Source organism: Tachypleus tridentatus, chromosome 1 (genome assembly GCF_004210375.1).
Source record: "Tachypleus tridentatus isolate NWPU-2018 chromosome 1, ASM421037v1, whole genome shotgun sequence".
NCBI lineage: Eukaryota > Metazoa > Arthropoda > Merostomata > Xiphosura > Limulidae > Tachypleus > Tachypleus tridentatus.
Window position 1 is genome coordinate 83,317,300 of NC_134825.1, and position 22,616 is coordinate 83,339,915.

The 22,616-nt window shown below is 34.4% G+C and overlaps 1 protein-coding gene across 3 annotated transcripts in view; it reads right to left on the reverse strand.

Moving 5' to 3' along the window:
- Positions 1-837: 837 nt before the first annotated feature.
- Positions 838-22,616, reverse strand: part of LOC143253862 (fibroblast growth factor receptor-like 1) — a 38,167-nt gene continuing 16,388 nt past the window's right edge. For 2 of the 3 annotated variants that reach the window (XM_076508332.1, XM_076508353.1), the window contains exons 3-8: positions 13,843-14,127; positions 6,869-6,931; positions 5,441-5,722; positions 3,339-3,457; positions 2,778-3,057; positions 838-1,821 (exon numbers count right to left, since the gene is read on the reverse strand). In XM_076508332.1, coding sequence (XP_076364447.1) covers positions 1,538-1,821; positions 2,778-3,057; positions 3,339-3,457; positions 5,441-5,722; positions 6,869-6,931; positions 13,843-14,127 — 1,313 coding nt within the window. In that variant the 3' untranslated portion in view covers positions 838-1,537. The remainder of the gene's footprint in view (positions 1,822-2,777; positions 3,058-3,338; positions 3,458-5,440; positions 5,723-6,868; positions 6,932-13,842; positions 14,128-22,616) is intronic. The other variant, XM_076508343.1, reaches the window with a different exon arrangement.

Genomic DNA, 22,616 nt, shown 5'->3' on the forward strand with positions numbered 1-22,616 from the left:
TTGTTGTTTACCAATATAATAAACGCGAGTATTAAATTATTTATGATTAGCTGAAGTACTCATTCTCTTGACGGAAGTTCTGTAAATCCGTAATTAATTAAAGACTATATTACGACATCAAGAGTTGTTTCACTTATATATAATTATAAAACACGAGAAAACGCCTATAAAAACTACGACATGTAAAACTGAAAATTTACATATATCTCCTCATGGACCCAATGAACTTGCATACCAAATTTGATGAAGATCCATATACAGGGCATCCCCTGTTAAAAACGTCCATAAAAACAGCAAAATGCTACACTGAAAATTTGTGTGTACCCCTGCATGGGTACTAATTTTGGTGAAGATCCATCCACATAAAACAGATAGTGCTGTTATATTTATACAGATTATATAAATTTTCTCCTAGCATCTATCATTGTATTTTTTCATGAAGTTTTACTGATATACGCGTTGTCACCCGACATCTGAATGTTTGGTTGTGGTGGAGTGATAATAGTCTGTAATGGTATTTTTGACTTAACGACCGTCGCAAAATTTAATAAAACTTGTGGGCATGAACTATTACATACCATTATTTTATCCGACTTTGTAACTACGAATGTACTAATACAGTATAACTAAATTTCCGAAATGTACTTACTGGCGGTAGCGACAAATATAACAATTCGTTAGTGTTGCCGCGAAAAGGAAAAGAAAAAAAAATCACATCTCGTTTTCCGAAAGGTAAAAACTTTTCTGACACTACTTGACAAAAAACAGCTGTAAAAGTCCAAACTCGATCTAATAAATGTAAAACCTGTTTTAAAGTAGTAATCAAAGTCAAACAAACAACAGACATATTTTTTATTAATCTTACCAAAAAAATAAGTAAGGAGAAAAAACAACAGACATGTAAACTAAGAGTGAAAAAAAGCTTTTAAAAAACCTGCTAGAATTCAACATATAAATAGTGAAAAATTATTTCACAATATTTATCGATCACTTTCTTAGAAAGCACACAATTTAATTCAAATTTGACATAGTTATGTTTCCACATTCGTAATAATTAAAATTTGAGCATGTACTAGGTGGCGCAGTTGATTAATCAATAAAAAAAGTCACCGTGATAAAATACAAAAGCTAATAAAGAGCTTTTTTTGACGAATATTAAAACAAATAAGAAGATACCTTGCAGTCTCAAATATACTATAGCATTACTTTGGGCATATTCTTAGCAATATTATATTTAAAGCTCATAAATATAAAATCCAAACATCGCATACAACAATTATTAGCAATATTTCACATCAAACCTGAAAAATATATGGCAAAACGTAACAAAACCTTTTGAGATGCTTTATTGTATTATATACGCGCGTATGAAATATACTATACAATAATAATTCACAAACAATAACATAGAAAAATATATCATGATCCCCTTGATACATATATTTTTGGCATCGGGTTTTCCTTCCTGTCTTCTTTAAGAAGGACTGGTAGTCTCATTATAAATCTATGTTTCTTTCCTAGAAATCTATACACTAATTCACCGAAGCACTGGTTGCGAATATCGTAACGTTCGTTCATGTTTAGAAAAATAGACCTTAGTTACAGTTGAGCAATCGTCTTTGTTTTGTGATACACCGGTTTTTGTGATTAACTTTGGACTGGTGCAAGGACTTTTCATAGTGTTGCCATCTGGTGTTTCAGTTGTTCGTCTCCGACAGTGGAAAATTAGAATAATTACCATAAATAATACTATTATTGCTACAACTGCCACAGTGATAATTATTGGAAAAGGTAGACTTGAAGACTGTCTAAAAGAGCTACCTGGAAAGGAAAATTTAAATAATTATATAACTTAAAACTATATGATAGAATATTATAAGTCATCAATCATTGACACGATAACAATTTAAAATTAACAAGTACAGGTGAAATAGCTGCCACATATTTAAGTGCAAACTTTACTCACAAGAAGGTTATAATTTGTCACAAATTAAACCTTAGGTCATACTTTATCAAAAATTAAACCTTAGGTTGCACTTCATCACAAATTAAACTTTAGGTTGCACTTGATCACAAATTAAACCTCAGGTTATACTTGATCACAAATTAAATCTTAGGTCATACTTGATCACAAATTAAACCTTAGGTTATACTTTATTACAAATTAAACCTTAGGTCATACGTTATCAAAAATAAACTATGGTTATACTTTATTACAAATTAAATCTTAGGTTGCACTTGATCAAAATTAACTCAGGTTGCACTTGATCACAAATTAAACCTTAGGTTATACTTGATCATAAATTAAACTTTGGGTCATACTTTATCACAAATTAAATCTTGTTCGTTTCAGTTGTTGTTTTGTATTTTTCAGTTGTAAAGGAGCCCCGGTGGCTCCTCAAAAGTTATACGGACTTATAACGCTATAAAACGGGTTTCATTGCCAGCGATGAGAAGAGAACAAACAGCCCATTGCGTGGCTTTGTGTTTAGCATAAAATAAAGACTTTTGCGGAAGTTTACTGTTTAACCGTAAATTAATGCAGAATGAAACACCGTGATGTAGAAAATACTGAGTGATCTTACAGAGTGAGAAAGCTGTTCTAATCTATTCTCCCGAAACTTGGAACTCTGTCAAAATGTTATTACGTTGACAGTGTCCAAACTGACATGTCATGATCCTTAAAGTTAAACAGTCCTGTTAACTGAATTTTCACACTGAAATACTGAATTTGTTTCTTTAAAAAGCCTTTCAATATTAAAAAAATTATTACATACCAGAAGAGTGGTGTGGATGTAAATAGCGATTGTTTGCTAATTTTTGCGGCCTGACCACAAGGAAAGCAGACCGGAAGTTGTAGCCCATAGCGTTGGTTCCGAGGCAGAAATACTTCCCATTGTCTGACTCCTGAGTGTCGTGGAGCTGTATTTTACTGATAAAAGATCCGTCTGAGCGTCTGAGTATTACAGAAGAATTCAGAACCTTGAAGTAGCGCCCTTGAAGTTTGATTACATTGGACTGGCTCGACAGTTCACTCTCTTCTAGAAGGCGGAGCCACTATAAGGAGGATATATATATCATGCTAATACCTACTAAGCTGGGGAAATACTTATTGCACAGCAGTATAGAGGAGCAATGTTTTATAGCAATATGACATTATCTATAAATTTAATACATAAACACGAGAACTGCATAAAATTACATTACATGAAAACTCCATTGCAAAATATAAATGAGCTTAAATACACTTCTTGAATGCTTATCTGTTATTATTATTTTATTCACTTAGAGCGTATTAAATTTTGCAACAACTTTCAAAACCTCAACTTTTGGCTCACCGTTATGTGAGGGGGGATTTTACTCTCTACATGGCATTGAAACGTAGCTGTTTCCCCAAGTTCTACAGATGTGTTCTTTGGGTGCTCACCTGTAAGTTTAGGCTTGGTTTGGATTGGTTCTGATGCAGAATGGGAAAAAAGAATAATAATACAATACTAAATGTGAATATAATTATAATAAAAGGACTTAAATGGATTATAAACTTTCACACTAAACGGGAACTACTATTATTAAAACACAAGCAAAAGTACCCATCCCCAGTGACAGGAAAAGTTCAAGTTAATCTACCAAAAGTACCCATTGAGTAAAACTCATAACGGCCAGGTAAACATGTTACTTTCACATTCAACATGTAAGAAAAGCAAGTTGTAGCAACAACTAATATATATATATATAGTACCTGACATGGCCTGGTGGACTTGTCATCAAGCGTGACGTGACACACGCTAACTTTTACATCGGTTAGATATATATTATTTCTCGTTGTTGACAAACATGCATAGTTTATCACACTTATTCTTTTTTTCATTGTTTTGAGGCTGTCAACATTCGATAGTGTTGCTGCCAGGAATGATAAACAAATTCTACCAAATATTGTGCTGTTCTACTTCCATTTTGTTTTATTATTTTAATCTGTTCTTTGGTTCTCCGAGACATTTTCGCTTTAGGCTCTGTGAATATGACATAACTACAGAGTTATGAAAGTTACGGATCAAAAGCATTGGAGAAACTAATCTACTGTAGATGGAGTAAAGAAACATAGAATGGACTAAGTCTCTTTGTCATTCTTGTATTTTTTCTTTTTTCCACTGAAGTAATACATTTTAATAAGGAAAAAATAAAATTACGATTATTTAGACACAGGACAGCGAAAATATTTGTAACCTATCGCCATCTACTAATAGGCAATACAACTAATACGATATCCTTTAATATAAAGAATGAGGTTAATGTATTTTCATATCGTACAAATTTAGTTTATTTGTTGCTTAAAGTTATTCTATATTAGTTAAACTCTTAAACTAACGTAAATTTTGCACAATAGTTGTGTTTGAGCACTTTAATAAATTGACATCATTAAGTTATAATCATTTATGCAAAGTTGCCAACAGATGGCGACAGTTATACTGAACACTTTGATTCGAACCTGTTATTTTTGTTGCTCAAACTGAAGTTGATTCAAAAAAACGAAAATGTGTTAATCATAACCGAAAGACGATAAAACCGCACAGTTTTTATAAGATATACTTTTTTAGGAATATCCGTGGCTCTTATAACGGTTTTCATTAATTGATAAATTATCGTAAGTTTTACAAATTTATGTATATTAAAGTAACAACACTTGTTGAAATTCTCTTATTTAAGTATTTTATGACTACCACAGGTATATTAACAGGCTGACCTGAAGATGACCTAAAAAGGTTGAAACGTTATTTTGTACTTTATTTTAATTAAAGTTCTAATACCCATACTGGCCTTCTTTAGAATACATTTTTACTTCAAGTGGAGGTCCGGCATGGCCAGGTGGTTAGGACACTCGACTCGTAATCTGAGGATCATGGGTTCGAATCCTAGTCGCACCAAACATGCTCGCCCTTTCAGCCTTGAGGGCGTTATATGTGAAGGTCAATCCTACTATTCGTTGGTAAAAGAGTAGCCCAAAAGTTGGCGGTGGGTGGTGATGACTAGCTGCCTTCCCTCTAGTCTTACACTGCTAAATTACGGATAGATAGCGCAGATAGCCCTCGTGTAGCTTTGCGCGAAATTAAAAACAAACAATACTTCAAGTGGGTTTTTCGTCATCAAGGTTTATGAACAATTGCATAATTAATATATTGTGTGAATTTATATGTGTTTTGTTTTATTATCGACGTATTCAAGTGAAAACTCCTTAATCTGAAAACGTTGTAAGAACTAGTTTCAAATCTCTCCATTTTTCGCCTAAATAAAGATAAAAATGTAACACACAAAAACTATTTGAGGCTATAAAAATACCTTTAATGTAATTATTTCTAAAAACAAGATCTTGGGCGTTTTGATGTGTTACGACCTTAAGAAATTAAAGTTTTAACTTACAAACCGCTCCAAATAGAATACTTACCTATCACCTCAAGTTGAAATGACTTGTGTACCGTTTCAAAATTATTACGAACTACACAAGTGTAATTTCCACTATCAATAACTCTAAGGTTTTCTAGCTGTAGATACCAGCGACCTCTTTTGGAGCCCACTGGTAAGTTTCCTTCGAACAGAAAAATCCCGTCTTTCAGCCAAGATATATGATCATTCGTTGGCACTAAACACTTTAAGCGTAAAGAGCTTCCAACTGACCGCTGAATCTTTCCGTTTTGAAAATTAGTCGTTTTGGTCAATTCTGGCTCTCCTGTTAAAAAAACAAAATTATAGCTTCATTTATAATTGAAATAATTATAAAATTTAAACAAACTCAGATAAACCCATCAATTTTCATTTTCTTTAAAGAATAGCTTGATATAAATTTAATCGTTGAACAATAAAAGTAAATAAATACAGTATTGGAAATAACTGTGGAAACAATAAACAAATTTGATGTAAAATACATAGATATTGGCTGTTTCTCCTCTATTAAACAAAAACAAATTGCATTAGAGACAGTCATATGGTTACAGTTTACGCTACGATTGTCAAAGAATCAAACAGTACATCAGCATAATGCCTACATAAGTAGAACTCTCCGTTTTTAATTTTGCGCAAAGCTACGAGAGGGCTATTTGTGCTACTTCTTCCTAATTTAGCAGTGATTAACTGGAGGGAAGACACCAGTCATCACCACCCACTGCCAACTCTTGAGCTACTCCTTTACCAATGAATAGTGTGATTGGTTATAACATTATAACACACCCACGGCTGAAAGGTGTATGGTGTGACGGGGATTCGAACCTGCGACCCTAAGATTACGAGTCGAGCGGAAATGACCACCTGGCTAAAAGTAGAAGCAAACACATGAAAAATGTTTCGTCTAGTAAAGGTTACTCCATGCAATAAATTGAAGCGAAATTTCATTTTCTGGTAGTAAATGTACTGAAACGTTGCATGTGAAATTAGTAATGTTGATAATAGAAGGGGTTACGATAGAAGATCCAAGCTGTTCAAAAACAATATGAAGTAATTCAGGGTGTACTCTATACGTGATACACAACAACAAAGTTGGTTTGCCGATAACTTAGCTATAAGTATAGATGTCCATATTGTTTTAAAAACAGTAAGACACACATTGGCACAAAGTGGCCTCAAAGGATATGTGACTTTTAAAACAGCACTGCTTAGAAGAGATAATTAATAAAAGGCTGAAATGAGAATCATATTTCCAACAATAGGATAAGAAAAGCCGGTGAATATATTTCCACTGCAAACTTGAAGTTAATGAGATTAACTATCGAACTCACTTGCCTCGATCGTGGCTTAGCGGTAAACTAAAATCACTCGCGGCATCCTTAGTACAATAACTTCTGAACAGAAATCACACTCATATAAGTATAGGATGACTCACCTTCAATATCAATAGGTAACATCTCTGATGAATAGTCTTCATTCTCTCGAAAACTGTCATCTTCTGAAAATAAAAAACATTTTTCTATTTGTTTTCATACGACAGATGTTCGTCATTAATAACTTACTGTATATAAGAAACGCATGAGTTTTTAGAATATCTCGCTCTTTTAGTTTCAAACTGTTTTTATCGGTTGTTGTATTTTTAGTGTGTTTGTTTTTGCATTTTTTTAATTAAACTATCCCTACAACAAGACCTTGTTATATATTTTGTTCTGAGTTAATAATACAAAAAAAATATTTTATCATACAAACTTCAAAGATGGCGTCAAATACCATAACTAATTTATCACTGTTAAAACGCACGCTACGTGGTGTCAACAAATTCACAGTTCAGTATTAAAAAGTTCTGGGCCTTTTTTTTTTTTCTCTTTAACAATATCTAATTTTAACTTTGTTCCTTCTTCATAATATTCGATTTTTCCTCATTATAACAAATTACTTAATTTCAGGTGTTCAGGTGAACTTATTAACACTTTTACAGCAAGAGCCATGGAAGTTGCTATTTTAGTGTAAAATAAGGTGGTATTGTAACACCCCTTTCTCGCGTATTTTTTACAACTTGAGAAAGTAAAAAAGATCACTTATAACTATAATAAGAGGCATAACTTATTGATAATGTTTATATCTCTAAATTCAACACAAAAGACAATTTTCATCATAAAATTCTACATGAAAAAGAAACAGTTGGTGAACATTACTGGTGAATCTTTCACTACATTTTTTGTATTGTACCCACATACTGATTTATAATAAAAATAAAAACAATTATACTCTTCACAAATAGCATCACAACACAACTACACATCAATCACTAAACATTTCTAAACATAAACTGAGTGTGGTTGATCCATCCTATTTTTTCATAATGGTACATTTATTTTCATACTTTCAATAGTCAACACGTTTTAATTTAGTTTATTGTAATGACTAACTAATGATTTTTCAACATTATCCCTAAACTTTGTATGTTTCAACATGGTTCAAACTGAAACAAATAGTAAAAATCACTTATTTCTGTATGTTGTAAAAGAGAACTTAAATCGGTTTTTGGATATTGTAATTAGAAATGAGAACGTTCTTACTGGAACAATGAATTTAGTGTCTTGATATTGTTAATTGCTCAACAATATGGCAAACGATTTCAGATACCAACCAACAGAAAACAACTTCTTACCTATGCATAGTACACTCTATACTTTACACGAGGTTTCGTAGATAAAACTTGTTTATTTAATGTTAAGCTATAGTTGCTACCTCCGTATCTTGCATGTGATTTGGATATCAACCATTAATGAACCCAAGTGGCACAGTGGTATATCTCCGGGCTTACAAAGCTAGAAAACGGATTTCGATACCTGTGCTTGACAGAGCACAGATAGCCCAGTGCATAGTTTTGTACTTAACTTCAAACAAACGAAATAAAATTCACCATTAAATAAGACAAATGTGTTGAACGTTGTTTAAAGAGCCTAAACATGGTTAAGACACACCAAAATTATTTCGAAAAACCGCACTTTTAATAAAAGAACGATTTAGAAAATAGAATATAATTTTAAAAAACGGAAAATTCGATTTATTTAAATATTATTTTTTTTATTTTCGTAAGTTCCGTTTCAAAAAATTAAAAGAGATAATCAGCAACAAATAACGTTGAAAAATGCAGACAAAGGAAATTTTCTTCACTGTTATTTTAATGTGAAATTTGTAATAACGGTTTAATAGTTAGTGCGTAAAACATTGAAAAATGAAACGTGATGGAAGTGAAAAACCCAACAGTCGGTTTAGCAGTTTGAAATTGCTTGTAACTGACCAAGTCTCTCATTTATTATTTGGTCAATTTAATAACACCACGAAACAAAATGTTTACTTTTTCTTGTTCCTGGTTAGAAACCGTTATTTCCCAATTACTTGTGCCTAAAATAAATGGAAAATACCTGTTTTTCTCTTCAAACTTTGCTTTTTACCCATTTTCCAGAACATTCCAGGTAGATTCAATGTTGAGTAGCTGATAGAGAAGTTTCAAGAACTTTCTAGAATGTTGTAAAACTTACGAGAATTTTCAAGAACCTTTTAGTATTTTCTAGAACTTTCCATAGTAATATATATACAGGGGCTCACCACTTACCACTTTAGCTTAGTTCTAGCTGCCTAAGTGAACACATAGACCTATCTGAGGTGGCATCAAGAAGATGCAAGCATTCTCCAGACGCATTCACTCGTCAAGACGGGCTCTGCTTCTGCCACAACCTATCGGTCTGTGTGAGGCAATTGAAATTGCCTGTAACCCGAACGAGTGACGCTCTTCATTGATAGCTCATCCAGAAACCTCAAAGCTGTGCTACTCCATAAAGGGAATAAGTATCCGTCTCTTTCCCTGGCTCATTCGGTGCACCTCAAAGAGGAATACAACAGCGTCAAGACCTTGAAGTATGATGAGTATGGCTGGGAGGTTATCGGAAACTTCAAAATAGTGGCATTCCTGATGGGTCTCCAAGGAGGCTTTACCAAGTTTCCTTGTTGTCTTTGCCTTTGGGACAGCAGGGACACCACAGCGCACTACAACAGGAAGCACTGGTCACAACGGTCTGAGTTCTCTCTGGGGAGGCACAATGTCAAGTGTGAGCCACTAGTGGACCTCCAGTGGACCACTGCTCATAAAATTGGGTCTTATGAAACAATTTGTCACAGCTCTTGATAAAGAGTCTGCAGCCTTCAAGTACCTTCGTGACTTCTTCCCTAAGCAGATGTCTTCGTTGGACCACAAATAAAGAAGATCCTGGAGTGCACAGAATTCCCCAAGAAGCTCAGTAAGAAGGGAAAAAAAGCTTGGGGCAGCTTTGCCGCAGTGGTTCAAAACTTCTTGAGCAAATACAAGGCCAAAAATTATATGAAACTAGCTGATGCTCTGGTAAAGAACTACGGCAAAATGGGCTGCAGGATGTCCCTGTAAGTCCATATCCTTGACGCTCATCTTAACAAATTCAAGGAGAACATGGAAGCATACTCAAAGGGGCAAGGCGAGCGCTTTCACCAAGATATACTGGACTTTGAATGCTGCTACCAAGTAGCGTATAACGAAAACATGTTGGGAGATTGTATTTGAGGGTTGATACGTGAAATTGATTTACATTACAGTCGCAAATTTACTCATTCTGTAAATAAAAAGGATATTCCTGTGGCCTAAAGAATTATGCACATAATCTGCGTATTAACGAAAAGCATAATGCATTAACTACTGCCTTGTAAATGGTATTGTGAAATTTACTTTAAAATATTAACAATAAGTATTTATTGAATTTGTAAGTCGGAGTATTAGTTTGAATTTCGCGCAAAGCTACACGACGGATATCTACGCTAGCTATCCCTAATTTAACAGTGTAAGACTAGAGAAAAGGCAGCTAGTCATCACCACCAACCGCCAACTCTTGTGCTACTCTTTTACCAACGAATAGTAATGGCTAAAAGAGCAAGCATATTTGGTGTGACGGGGAGTTGAACCCGCAACCCTCGGATTACGAGTCGAGTGCCTCAACCACATGGCCATGCTAGACAAGTTGTAGTATGAAGTTTACTTTAAAGTGTTAGCCCCCACTAACACAGCAGTATGTCTGCGGACTCACACCACTAGAAACCGGATTTTAATACCCATGATGGGCAGAACACAGATAGCCCATTGAGGAGCTTTGTCTTAAATTCCAAACAATCAATCAAAATATTAATAATAAATATTTATTGAAATTACATGTTGTGGTGTGAAGTTTACCTCAAAACATGATACTAAGTATTTAATGAACTTCTTAAAACATGTTTATGGATAACATAATAGCTTTCATTGATATTATTAAGGTGTTGTTCATAAAAGAAGCGTATACTTTGATATCTTGTACAGGCAGAGTATTCGTGACGAAACTTGGTAGACCCAGCATGGCCAAGTGGATTAAGGCGTTCGACTCGTAATCTGAGGGTAGCGGGTTCGAATCCCCGTCGCACCAAACATGCCGCCCTTTCAGCCGTGGGAGCGTTATAATGTGACAGTCAATCACTCTATTCGTTGGTAAAAGAGTAGCCCAAGATTTGGCGGTGGGTGGTGACGACTAACTGCCTTCCCTCTAGTCTTACACTGCTAAATTAGAGACGGCTAGCGCACATAGCCCTCGTGTAGCTTTGCGCGAAATTCAAAAACAAACGAAACTTGATTGAATGGACAGTAACTGCTTGTTATTAAAACAAAAGTGTAAAAGACGACGTTGCGAAAATCTTCCGCCTTTTTTTTTTCAGGAGATGAAAGACGGAACACTTTCGAAACGTCGTCCTCTACGCCCGTATTTCTACAACAAGCAGTTAGTTTCCATTCAACCAAATGTCATTAAGAAGTGATGTTTTTGCTCTTTAAATGCCATAGACTATTAAATGAGGATGATAGTCCTATCAAAACGAGCAAATGTTACAATGGCCTTATGGAAACAGATGAATACTTTAGTTTGTAATATTCCTGTTGGATTCTGACAGATACGAGTAGCCCAACAGTAGCATTAGGACTTCTAATTCAAGAATTCGAGATACACTCGCTGCAGCAGACATGGTACAAGTAGTTTTTATGCAACTTCAGTGTAAACCAAACAAGCTTGGTATATACTCTCACCCCCACCCCTTCACAGAATAACTGATTCTGCGTTTACGTGAAAGGAGCCACGAAAATTCTAATTTTATCGTGTCAAATATCCTTAAAAGAGTGTTGCTACAAGATCGTTTCCAGTAACTGTATGTTTTTGTTACACTTGGAGACAACTTGCTTAACACATGGAAGACTTTTAATTTGTTGAAGACAGTCACCATACTTCCACTGACTGACTGCATAGTGAATCTAAACTTGAACCATACTGATGTAGTCATCAATCAATAGAATTTTAATGGTTATTTGAATGTATGGAAAGTTGTTACATTTCATATCGTGTTTCACCGATGTCGCACAAAAAAGATTCTACTTTACTTCATAAAACAGTCCTTTCAAGTTTGGTTGGTCATTAGGCAAACTTCATTTAGCAAGGTAATTCACGCTATGAAACTGTTTGTACATATCATTTTCTTTTTCAGTTTTCTGACAAGTTCAGTTTGTTTGTTTGTTTTTTAATTTCGCGCAGAGCTACACGAGGGCTATCTGCGCTAGCCGTCCCTAATTTAGCAGCGTAAGACTAGAGGGAAGGAAGCTAGTCATCACCACCCACCGCCAATTCTTGGACTACTCTTTTAGCAACGAATAGTGGGATTGCCCGTCACATTATAACGCCCCCACGGCTGAAAAGGCAAGCATGTTTAGTGCGACGGGGATGCGAACTCGCGACCCTTAAATTACGAGTCTTACACTACTAAATTAGTGACGGCTAGCGCAAATAGCCCTCGAGTAGCTTTGCGCGAAATTCAAAAGAAAAAAAAAAAGAAACTTAAACTAAAATGTATAACGTTGACAAGTTTGCCATTTGAATGCAATTTTCAAATAACATATGATGAAAGCTGATTTCAAAATTTAACATAATAGCAACAGATTTTACAAAACGAAATTTTCGTTATCCTCACCTCACACCCCCTCCCTTCCCAGTGGTTCAACAGTAAGTCTGAAGGCTTACAATGCTAAAAATCGGGTTTCGTTACCCGTGATTGGCACAACACGCAGACAGCCCACTGTCACTTGAAAACAAACTGACAGACAACTATAATCCTTGCCTTACATAATCTAATTCAAACCTTAGCATTCCTCCTTCTAAAGTTAAAATTTTTATTTAATGTAAGTTATGATGAGTCAGTTGTTTTGCACGGTGTGATCGTTGACTCAGAACAACTCACATGATTAGCATGATCAATCTAGAATATCAATATTTTTCTTCATCATATACGTATATAATCCAACACAAACCTGAGCTTTCAATTTTATGCACTAGCCACTTTATAAAACTCCATCAAAAATTATGCTGAGTCATCGTTTATCGTGATGTTGAAAGTTATGCAAATTAAATTGTTTACTATAATGTTGAAATCAACTGACTTCATTGTTTACAAATCACATAATGTGTACATCTTTGTTTTTATCTTGACTTTATACTTCAACGCAAGTCCAGGCACTTATCGTATCATAAATATTTAAAACTACATCTTTTAATCTGACTTTACATAATACAAAGCAGTATAGGCACTTATCACATCATAAATATTTAAAACTACATCTTTTATTTCTTACTTTCCAATAATTTTATGTTACGTTTTATAAAGTTATCCTTCCGCTTTTAAGAACAATTGGGCAGACTTTCTTTATCAAGATTCGCTCAAACACTAAGAAGATTGAAATGAACAGAATTAGACCAAGGTACACTAGTGGTCAAATATTCACATAGACTGTGCTATTTATTGTCCTGTTGACTTGTCACATTGCTATATATTAAATTAGCTGATATTATAATTACCTAAAAAAACATATTGGGTTATTTAAATTTAATACTGTAAAACAGTACACATTACAAAAACACGTTCAGACTTAAGTATCATTTAGTAAAGCTTCGTGTACCGTGCCTATTACATGGAATAATTCTGTTTCACTGCCTGGTGATTTCACTAAACAGGTTAAACTTTGTCATGTGCTCTTGAGTTAAAGACCGAAAACAAAACTAATAGCTGTTTTTTGTAGTTTGCCATAATTGAATTTGTTTATTATGAACCGTAATCATTATTATAGAAATTTAACGAGTCCTCTGATAGAAGTTACTGTGTAATTAAAAATCCAAGCTTCAAATTCTGGTTTGGACTTGGTATAAAGATCGTGACAGATTTAACATTAGAAACATGATAAGTGACAGATTTAAGCATCATAAACATATATATCCTTACTTATAAATCAATAAATGTCAAATACATAGGTCTCACCTAATACAATCAAGGTTACGTTGACGTCAAGACCACCGAAACCGTTGACTGCCTGACAGACATATAAACCAGTGTCGTCTGTAACTGCCCCTCTGATTTTCAGAAAACCTCGGTTCGTAACATGAAAATGATCCCCACCCAAAATGGAAAGAGGTTGACGATTTTTGTACCACTCGATAAACAAAGAGTTTTGGTCACCTTCAACCGGACAGGGTAACTGGACGTCCGAACCTGTCATAACAATTTGTTGTGGATTATGGAATTGATGTAATAGACGAGGGGGACCTGAAACAAAGAATATTTTGGAATAAATTAACCTTCATATTACCGACGTGTCATACGCTTCACTACTGGTGGATTTTCCGTGTTGCATTATTTTGAGTAGTTTTAATTTATGCCCTGTGTATTGTACACTCAGGATAGCTCCCTAGTGGCTCAACAAACTTTTAACAATAAAAACGAATTTCGATAGCCGTGATAGCCATAGCACAGATACTCCGGTTCGAAGCATGTTGCTTAACAACATTGAAGGTGAAAAAGAAACTGAACAAAAACGTGTTGAATCACTAATTTTCTTTGTAAAATACCCAGTGGGATTAACCGCAACTTTAGTGGTATTTTTTATTATCTACTTTTTTATTAAAGACTCTGTAAACAACAAAGTCACTAACTCACAAGTTATTTTATGCATAAATGGTTCAGAGAAAACGTGCCTAAAGAGCCACGGACGCCATCAGTGATTATAGGGTTAAGATTATAAATATTTAATTACGTGGTAGAAAACATTGAAGAGTCCGGCAAATATAGCCGTTACTTATTTGAACTTGTTGCACAGAATATATGGACGTATACAGTTTTATTTCTTCAATTCGCCTGTTAAAATAGGATAACTGTTTTTCCTAAGTGTTTATTAGTTATAACACACTGAACGATGAAATCAATTGAAAGCAATACTTAGAAACATTTTTGTGTGTGTCATTATAATGGTATATAACGCTTTATACTGACAAGGAGTAACATACTGATCAGTAGTTCGTGTGACTTACATCTCATTGTGACTGATAATAATGCTCCCAGTGCCTTAGCAGTAAGTCTGGAGATGTATAACAGTGAAAATCCAATTTAGATACCCGCAGTGAGCAGAGCACAGGTAACCCATTATGTAGCCTTGTGCAAAACTTATAATTAATTTATCCAAATCTTTCTTTACTGTACAGGTCAGTAAATAAACATATGTAAAATATTAACAAACTTATTATAATATTTAACCTTTCATTTATTCCTATCATGCTTTAATATCATATTCTGGGTGAACTGGATTACTGAAATTATTCAAAATGACCTTTCTTCTTCGTTACACACTTTACATATGTTTAACTGTATTAACAACAAGGGAAGAGGGAGATAGACGCTATTTTATAGTAATTTCTACATAGATTCGTCTCTTTCAGAAGAATTTCCTTTACGTCCTAGTGTTCTAATCGAAATAAAAGCACAGGCAGAAGCTAAAGTACAGTCAAAGAAATGTTCGTCCTGAAAGAGTGCTTTTGTTGCCGGATATTCCGTACAATCGAACACATGTAGCCTAAAGTTGTTAATATAATAATAAGGCGACATTTTGTTTCTATTAAATCGACGAACTATCGTAAAACTGTGTTACTCAGTTCGAGTGAACTGTATAGAATGGATGCTTGCAGTGTAGCGTTTGATATTTTGTGTGAAACATCGCAGGTTAAAAAGATCATCAAGTTTATAGCAGTAAGCCAAAGGATAAGCGATTCTTAGCTTCTCATAAGGTATCTCAGCCTTACTTGTCAGTAAATAGAAAACACACCCAGTGAAACTGAAACATCGAATGCACCTCATGGGCATGCGCATGTTGTATAGCACACATCTTTTGTTGTTACTTATCTTCCGGCGACACCAATACGTTGGTTTGGAAATAAATATTTTCCTTTAGAGGTTTTCAAGAACCTAGGCGTGTCTGATTTTATTCATATATTTTGTGAATCACATTGTTTAATAATATGTAAAAATGATATGAATTGGTTAAGTTACTGTTAATCGATGTTTAGGTTTTGTAGACCTGGAAGGGTCAGGTTCAAATGACCTTTTCCTCTTTAAGTCTCTTGTCGGCATCGGGAGTCAGATTTTGTAGACCTGGGAAGATCAGGTGCAGATGACCTCTTGTCAGCATTGGGCTTCAGGTCTAGTAGAGCCAGGTGGGTCATGTCAAAATATTGTCCTTAAGTTTAGTATCTGAGAGAATTATTTTGAATTTCGGGCAAAGTGACACAAGGGCTATATGAGCTAACCGTCCCTAATTTAGCAGTGATAGACTAGAGGAAAAACAGATACTCCAAACCACCCACCGCCACTTTTTAGGCTATTCTTGATGGGATTTATCGTAACATTATAATGTCCCCACAGGTAATAGAGCGAGCATGTTCGATGACGGGACTTCGAACCAACAATTCTTAGATTGCAAGTCGAGTGCCTTCACCATTAGACTATATTTAATATCTTAATTATTGAAAGAGAATTTTAGAAAAGTGGTTTTACATTATTATATATACACTGAAAGCTGGTTAGTGAAATACCTCAGTGAAGTTGTTTATTATATATACACTGAAGGCTGGTTAGTAAAATACCTCAGTGAAGTTGTTTATTATATATACACTGAAGGCTGGTTAGTAAAATACCTCAGTGAAGTTGTTTATTATATATACACTGAAGGCTGGTTTATGAGATATCTCAGTGAAGTTGTTTATTATATATACACTGAAGGCTGGTTAGTAAAATACCTCAGTGAAGTTGTTTATTATATATACACTGAAGACTGGTTAGTAAAATACCTCAGTGAAGTTGTTTATTATATATACACTGAAGGCTGGTTAGTAAAATACCTCAGTGAAGTTGTTTATTATATATACACTGAAGGCTGGTTTATGAGATATCTCAGTGAAGTTGTTTATTATATATACACTGAAGGCTGGTTAGTAAAATACCTCAGTGAAGTTGTTTATTATATATACACTGAAGGCTGGTTAGTAAAATACCTCAGTGAAATTGTTCATTATACATACACTGAAGGCTGATTAGTGAGATATCTCAATAAAGTTGTTTATTATGTATACACTGAAGGCTGGTTAATGAGATATCTCAATGAAATTGTTTATTATACATACACTGAAGGCTGGTTAATGAGATATCTCAGTGAAGTTGTTTATTATACATACACTGAAGGCTGGTTAATGAGATATCTCAGTGAAGTTGTTCATTATACATACACTGAAGGCTGGTTAATGAGATATCTCAATGAAGTTGTTTATTATATACACACTGAAGGCTGATTAGTGAGATATCTCAATAAAGTTGTTTATTATGTATACACTCAAGGCTGGTTAATGAGATATCTCAATGAAATTGTTTATTATACATACACTGAAGGCTGGTTAATGAGATATCTCAGTGAAGTTGTTTATTATACATACACTGAAGGCTGGTTAATGAGATATCTCAGTGAAGTTGTTCATTATACATACACTGAAGGCTGGTTAATGAGATATCTCAATGAAGTTGTTTATTATATACACACTGAAGGCTGGTTAATGAGATATCTCAGTGAAGTTGTTTATTATATATACACTGAAGGCTGGTTAATGAGATATCTCAGTGAAATTGTTTATTATACATACACTGAAGGCTGGTTAATGAGATATCTCAATGAAGTTGTTTATTATACATACACTGAAGGCTGGTTAATGAGATATCTCAGTGAAGTTGTTTATTATACATACACTGAAGGCTGGTTAATGAGATATCTCAATGAAGTTGTTTATTACATACACACTGAAGGCTGGTTAATGAGATATCTCAGTGAAGTTGTTTATTATACATTACATTGAAGGCTGGTTAATGAGATATCTCAGAGAAGTTGTTTATTATATACACACTGAAGGCTGGTTAATGAGATATCTCAGTGAAGTTGTTTATTATATATACACTGAAGGCTGGTTAATGAGATATCTCAGTGAAGTTGTTTATTATACATACACTGAAGGCTGGTTAATGAGATATCTCAATGAAGTTGTTTATTACATACACACTGAAGGCTGGTTAATGAGATATCTCAATGAAGTTGTTTATTACATACACACTGAAGGCTGGTTAATGAGATATCTCAGTGAAGTTGTTTATTATACATTACATTGAAGGCTGGTTAATGAGATATCTCAGAGAAGTTGTTTATTATATACACACTGAAGGCTGGTTAATGAGATATCTCAGTGAAGTTGTTTATTATATATACACTGAAGGCTGGTTAATGAGATATCTCAGTGAAGTTGTTTATTATATACACACTGAAGGCTGGTTAATGAGATATCTCAGTGAAGTTGTTTATTATATATACACTGAAGGCTGATTAATGAGATATCTCAGTGAAGTTGTTTATTATATACACACTGAAGGCTGGTTAATGAGATATCTCAGTGAAGTTGTTTATTATATATACACTGAAGGTTGGTTAATGAGATATCTCAGTGAAGTTGTTTATTATATATACACTGAAGGTTGGTTAATGAGATATCTCAGTGAAGTTGTTTATTATATACACACTGAAGGCTGGTTAATGAGATATCTCAGTGAAGTTGTTTATTATATATACACTGAAGGTTGGTTAATGAGATATCTCAGTGAAGTTGTTTATTATATATACACTGAAGGTTGGTTAATGAGATATCTCAGTGAAGTTGTTTATTATATATACACTGAATGTTGGTTAATGAGATACCTCAGTGAAACTGTTTGTTTGAAAGCAGGGTATCCTCTTTCTTTAAAAAAAAAAAAATTCTAACGTACATAATAAGTTTACGTATTTTATTATAAAAACACTCCATATTTATGAGCGATACTATACCCATGCAAGTTCGCTATAATCTGAGAGTCTTGGGTTCGAATCCTCGTTGCATCAAAATGCTTGCCCTTTCAACCATGGTGGGTGGCGATGACTAGCAGCCTGATAAATTAAAAACGGTTATCGCAGATAGCCTTCTTATAGTTTTGCGCGAAATTCAAAACAAAGAAACAAACGAACACGATAATAATGTTTATGTGTGGAATGTGCATGTGTAAAAACTGAAAAAACAGCGTCTGATATGTGTGTGTGTTTAGACAGAGCGGTTAAAACAATGAAAGCATTTAAGTTAACCCCACATTAACAATTCTAGCTCTACACTTAAGAGAAGTAAATCCATGTGCATTCAGCCTTGTTGACTTTCACTCACATTTGCACTTAAATGAAACACTCCAGAATCAATTCACTTCTTCCCACAAACATTACACGTGTTTGGCTTCGTTTTCAAATTCAGCTTAAGTAAGTCCCACAAAGATGTTTCTAATAACGAGTTTTACTGCAACTTATGGCTTCGATTTCCCGTAGAGAAAGTTGTTTTATAGCAACATATTCTCGCACGTTTCGAGTCCCCGGGGGTCAGCGGTAGGTTTTCGGACTTACAACGCAAAATCCAGTGTTCGTTTCTCCGCGGTGGACACATAGTGGATAGCCCATTGTGTAGCTTTGCTTTATAAAAAAATAATAATAAAAATATTGCAAATGGAGTTGCCTAACAAAATTAATTCCTCTTGTTCAGAAAGACTCGTAACTATAGTGAGATTTTTTACCGCTCAAAAAAACAATCCAGCATTCCAGCACTGTCAGAGAACAGTGAAGAAAAAAGTAAAATAGATATAAACCATTCGCTGTCTGAAGACTACACCAAAAGTGATAAATTTCAGATAGTTGACAAACTTTAATGCAAATATTGTGTGGTTCGATCAGAGATAAATGACTACCTATTTTATTTGTATTTAATCAGCTGGCTAAATAAAGAACTTCGTAGTGATCTCGAGAAGGAATTATGTTAAAGGTGTGCGACTAGTTTGCTGGCTTTGTTTGTTTAGAAAACTACCTTAACACATCAAGTTTAGACAGGTTAATTTCACCACAGAAATTATGTTGGATGAGAATATTAGTATATGGTATCCTGGATGCAAAGAACGCGTGTTGTCGCATGATTAACACCACAAATTTTACATGGTCATAAATCGGAGCCGGTAGGGGAACGCCAGGACTGACTCCTTTTCTCAAGATCCCTATAGGTTTGCACGAACATTATTTAAGGTGACTTGAGTGAGGAAAAAATAATGTTAATAATAAAAGGGAGAAAGTGAGTGGAAGATGGTATTTACAAAACACATATGTGGAAAACGAAATGATTTCATATTCAATAAAATAATTAACGTTATTTCGTTTGAAGTTTATGGAAAAAATCTACAAACGATGCTAAATCATTCCACTGATTCCTTGGGGTCTTAGTTTGTTGTTAAATGTCATTAAAGAGTTTAGACATGTAGTTAAACAAAGAAACAATATACAAATGAATATAAAATTTAAGTTAAAAGTTAAACAAAGAAACAAGTGGCAAGAGAGAAAAGTTAGCAAGGTTAAATTTACAATAAATAAGAGGGCAGAATGGCGAAAAAAAATCTTCAACAAGTGACTAGTACAATAGACGTGAAGCATAGAATTTGGAAGCTTTCTTAAATAAGGGAAGAAAGGGTTAATTCATCCCAGTCTGTTGACTCACAAGGGAAACAAAACAGTACTGGTGGTCTCGGTGTGGCGTGTCTGTGACGAGTCATCCCCTTCATCTTCCCCTTATTTTAAATAACTATCAAAGTTCCCTCGTTGAAGCACTCCAGGTAACCAACTAGACGTCAAGGTGAACTGTCGTTTATTATTCTGAACGCCCTCTAGGATTCACTGTTTTGTTTTGCACGTAACTTTTTTTTCTGTCGACCCACTTAGGAATAGGCCGGATATTTAGTCTGGATTGTCTGTCATGTTTGAGTACTATACAAGATGAAATGCGATCAAACTTAGTAAATGAACTCGTAAAATAAATAGACTTAATGCTCAAGTAACTTGGGTCCATCAACACTTTATTTTAGTTCCATTTGACTGAGTTCATCACACTTGACTTGTACCCTCTAATTTAGTCAAGAAACAAAGTAGTGGGCTCGAACTTCGTGATCAGTGGTTATTTGCATCTTTTGGTACATTACAGAATTTATTTTTGTTTCTAATACGACCTCATGTAAAAACAAAAAGAGGTGACGTGTATTTTACTACAAAAAATAAATTCCAAGCATTGTGAGGTAAAACTAACTCGCCTTCTAAACGAAACAAACAAAATATTAGTCGGCTAGGTTTTGTGTGTTCGTGAAAGTAACATGAAACAAAACATCCCAAAACGCACTGGATCAGTTTTTATGGCACGTGCGTTGTTTGGAACTCTTTCAATATCTCAACAAACATTGTTCATAATCGGAACACTTTCGAGCATTTTTAAGTGCTGCTTACAAATATCAGTTCTACTAGGCAATAAACATATTTTCTAGACCTTACATTCTACACTAGACGTCACTGAATATTTCAAAGCTCCTAAATGTTTTCTCAATCTGTTTACTTGCAAGATCTTTTCAGAACACTGTCTAGTGTCCTGAGCACTTGAAGTCCGGTTTTTTTGTTAAATGAAATTGCGTCCAGATTCCTTTATATTTATAGAGTTGTCATTTAAACGCTATTGAATTTTCAGTTGTAAGTAATTTTAATACATTGTCGTAACGCGATTCAGTGTTCATAGTTCTGAGCACAAAAGATAATATATATTGACTACGGTTATGTACCTTCCCTAACTGAGCATTTACAAGTTTAGTAAAACGGTATATTTATCACCTAATTTCTCATTTAGAAAACGATACGTAAACTAAACATTTAAAACTATATTTATTAAACTGTTGTAAATGTGGAAGATGTGTTTTTCTTAGTGAAAAACAACACAGTGGGCTATCCACACTCTATCACTGAAGGGAATCGAACCACGAATCTTAGAACTGTAAGTTCAAACTTATTGCTAACCCACTGAGAGATAAATATGGAAGAAAATGTACAAAATGTTCAAAAAGTTTTGAATCCCGTTTGTTTATATTTTCTAACAATGATAATAATAAAATACAAATGGTTGCTGTCGTCTTAACACAGTTTATGTTAGTATTTAGCAAACAAAAACAATATTCACAAAACCGAAATGTCTTGTGATCGTTCTTGTATTTGTATATTCTACTCTGTTAACTTCTAAATTTGATCAATACTTAGCAACATACGGAGTCAATGTTTGACAAACACTTAAATTCTAGTTTGCTTTAGTTGTGGGATAAGAAATGTCTGTTGTGAAGTTTAACCTCCTCATAACCTCTCAGACGTCTAACTTATATATACAGTTGAAGAGAGTATAAACGTGTTTTATTTTGAAAGAACATTTATCATAATATGAGATAAACACTGAACTGCGTGCGCATGCATCATTATGGCCAGGTTCATGCACGTGTGGTTCAACACAATTTCACGTGTCATGTATCATTTCTCACGGACATATTTCATTAGTTAAACAAGGAATGTGGCTCTGAGCGCTGGTGTAGCTCTGTCTCTTTCCCGTGTCCAGACGCGCCTACAGCCGTTCCACGCCAAAAGTCAGATTGTGGCCACATGTTTTTAGAAAATTAGAAGACAGGATGGCTAAGAGATTGATTGTCCTTCGTCTTACACTACTAACAGCAAGTTACCAGTTCTTATCACTCAGCTCATTACCAAACCACACGCGGTTTAGTTTAAAGTGTTAGCCCGCCTTCAGAATCAAGTCTAATGATTA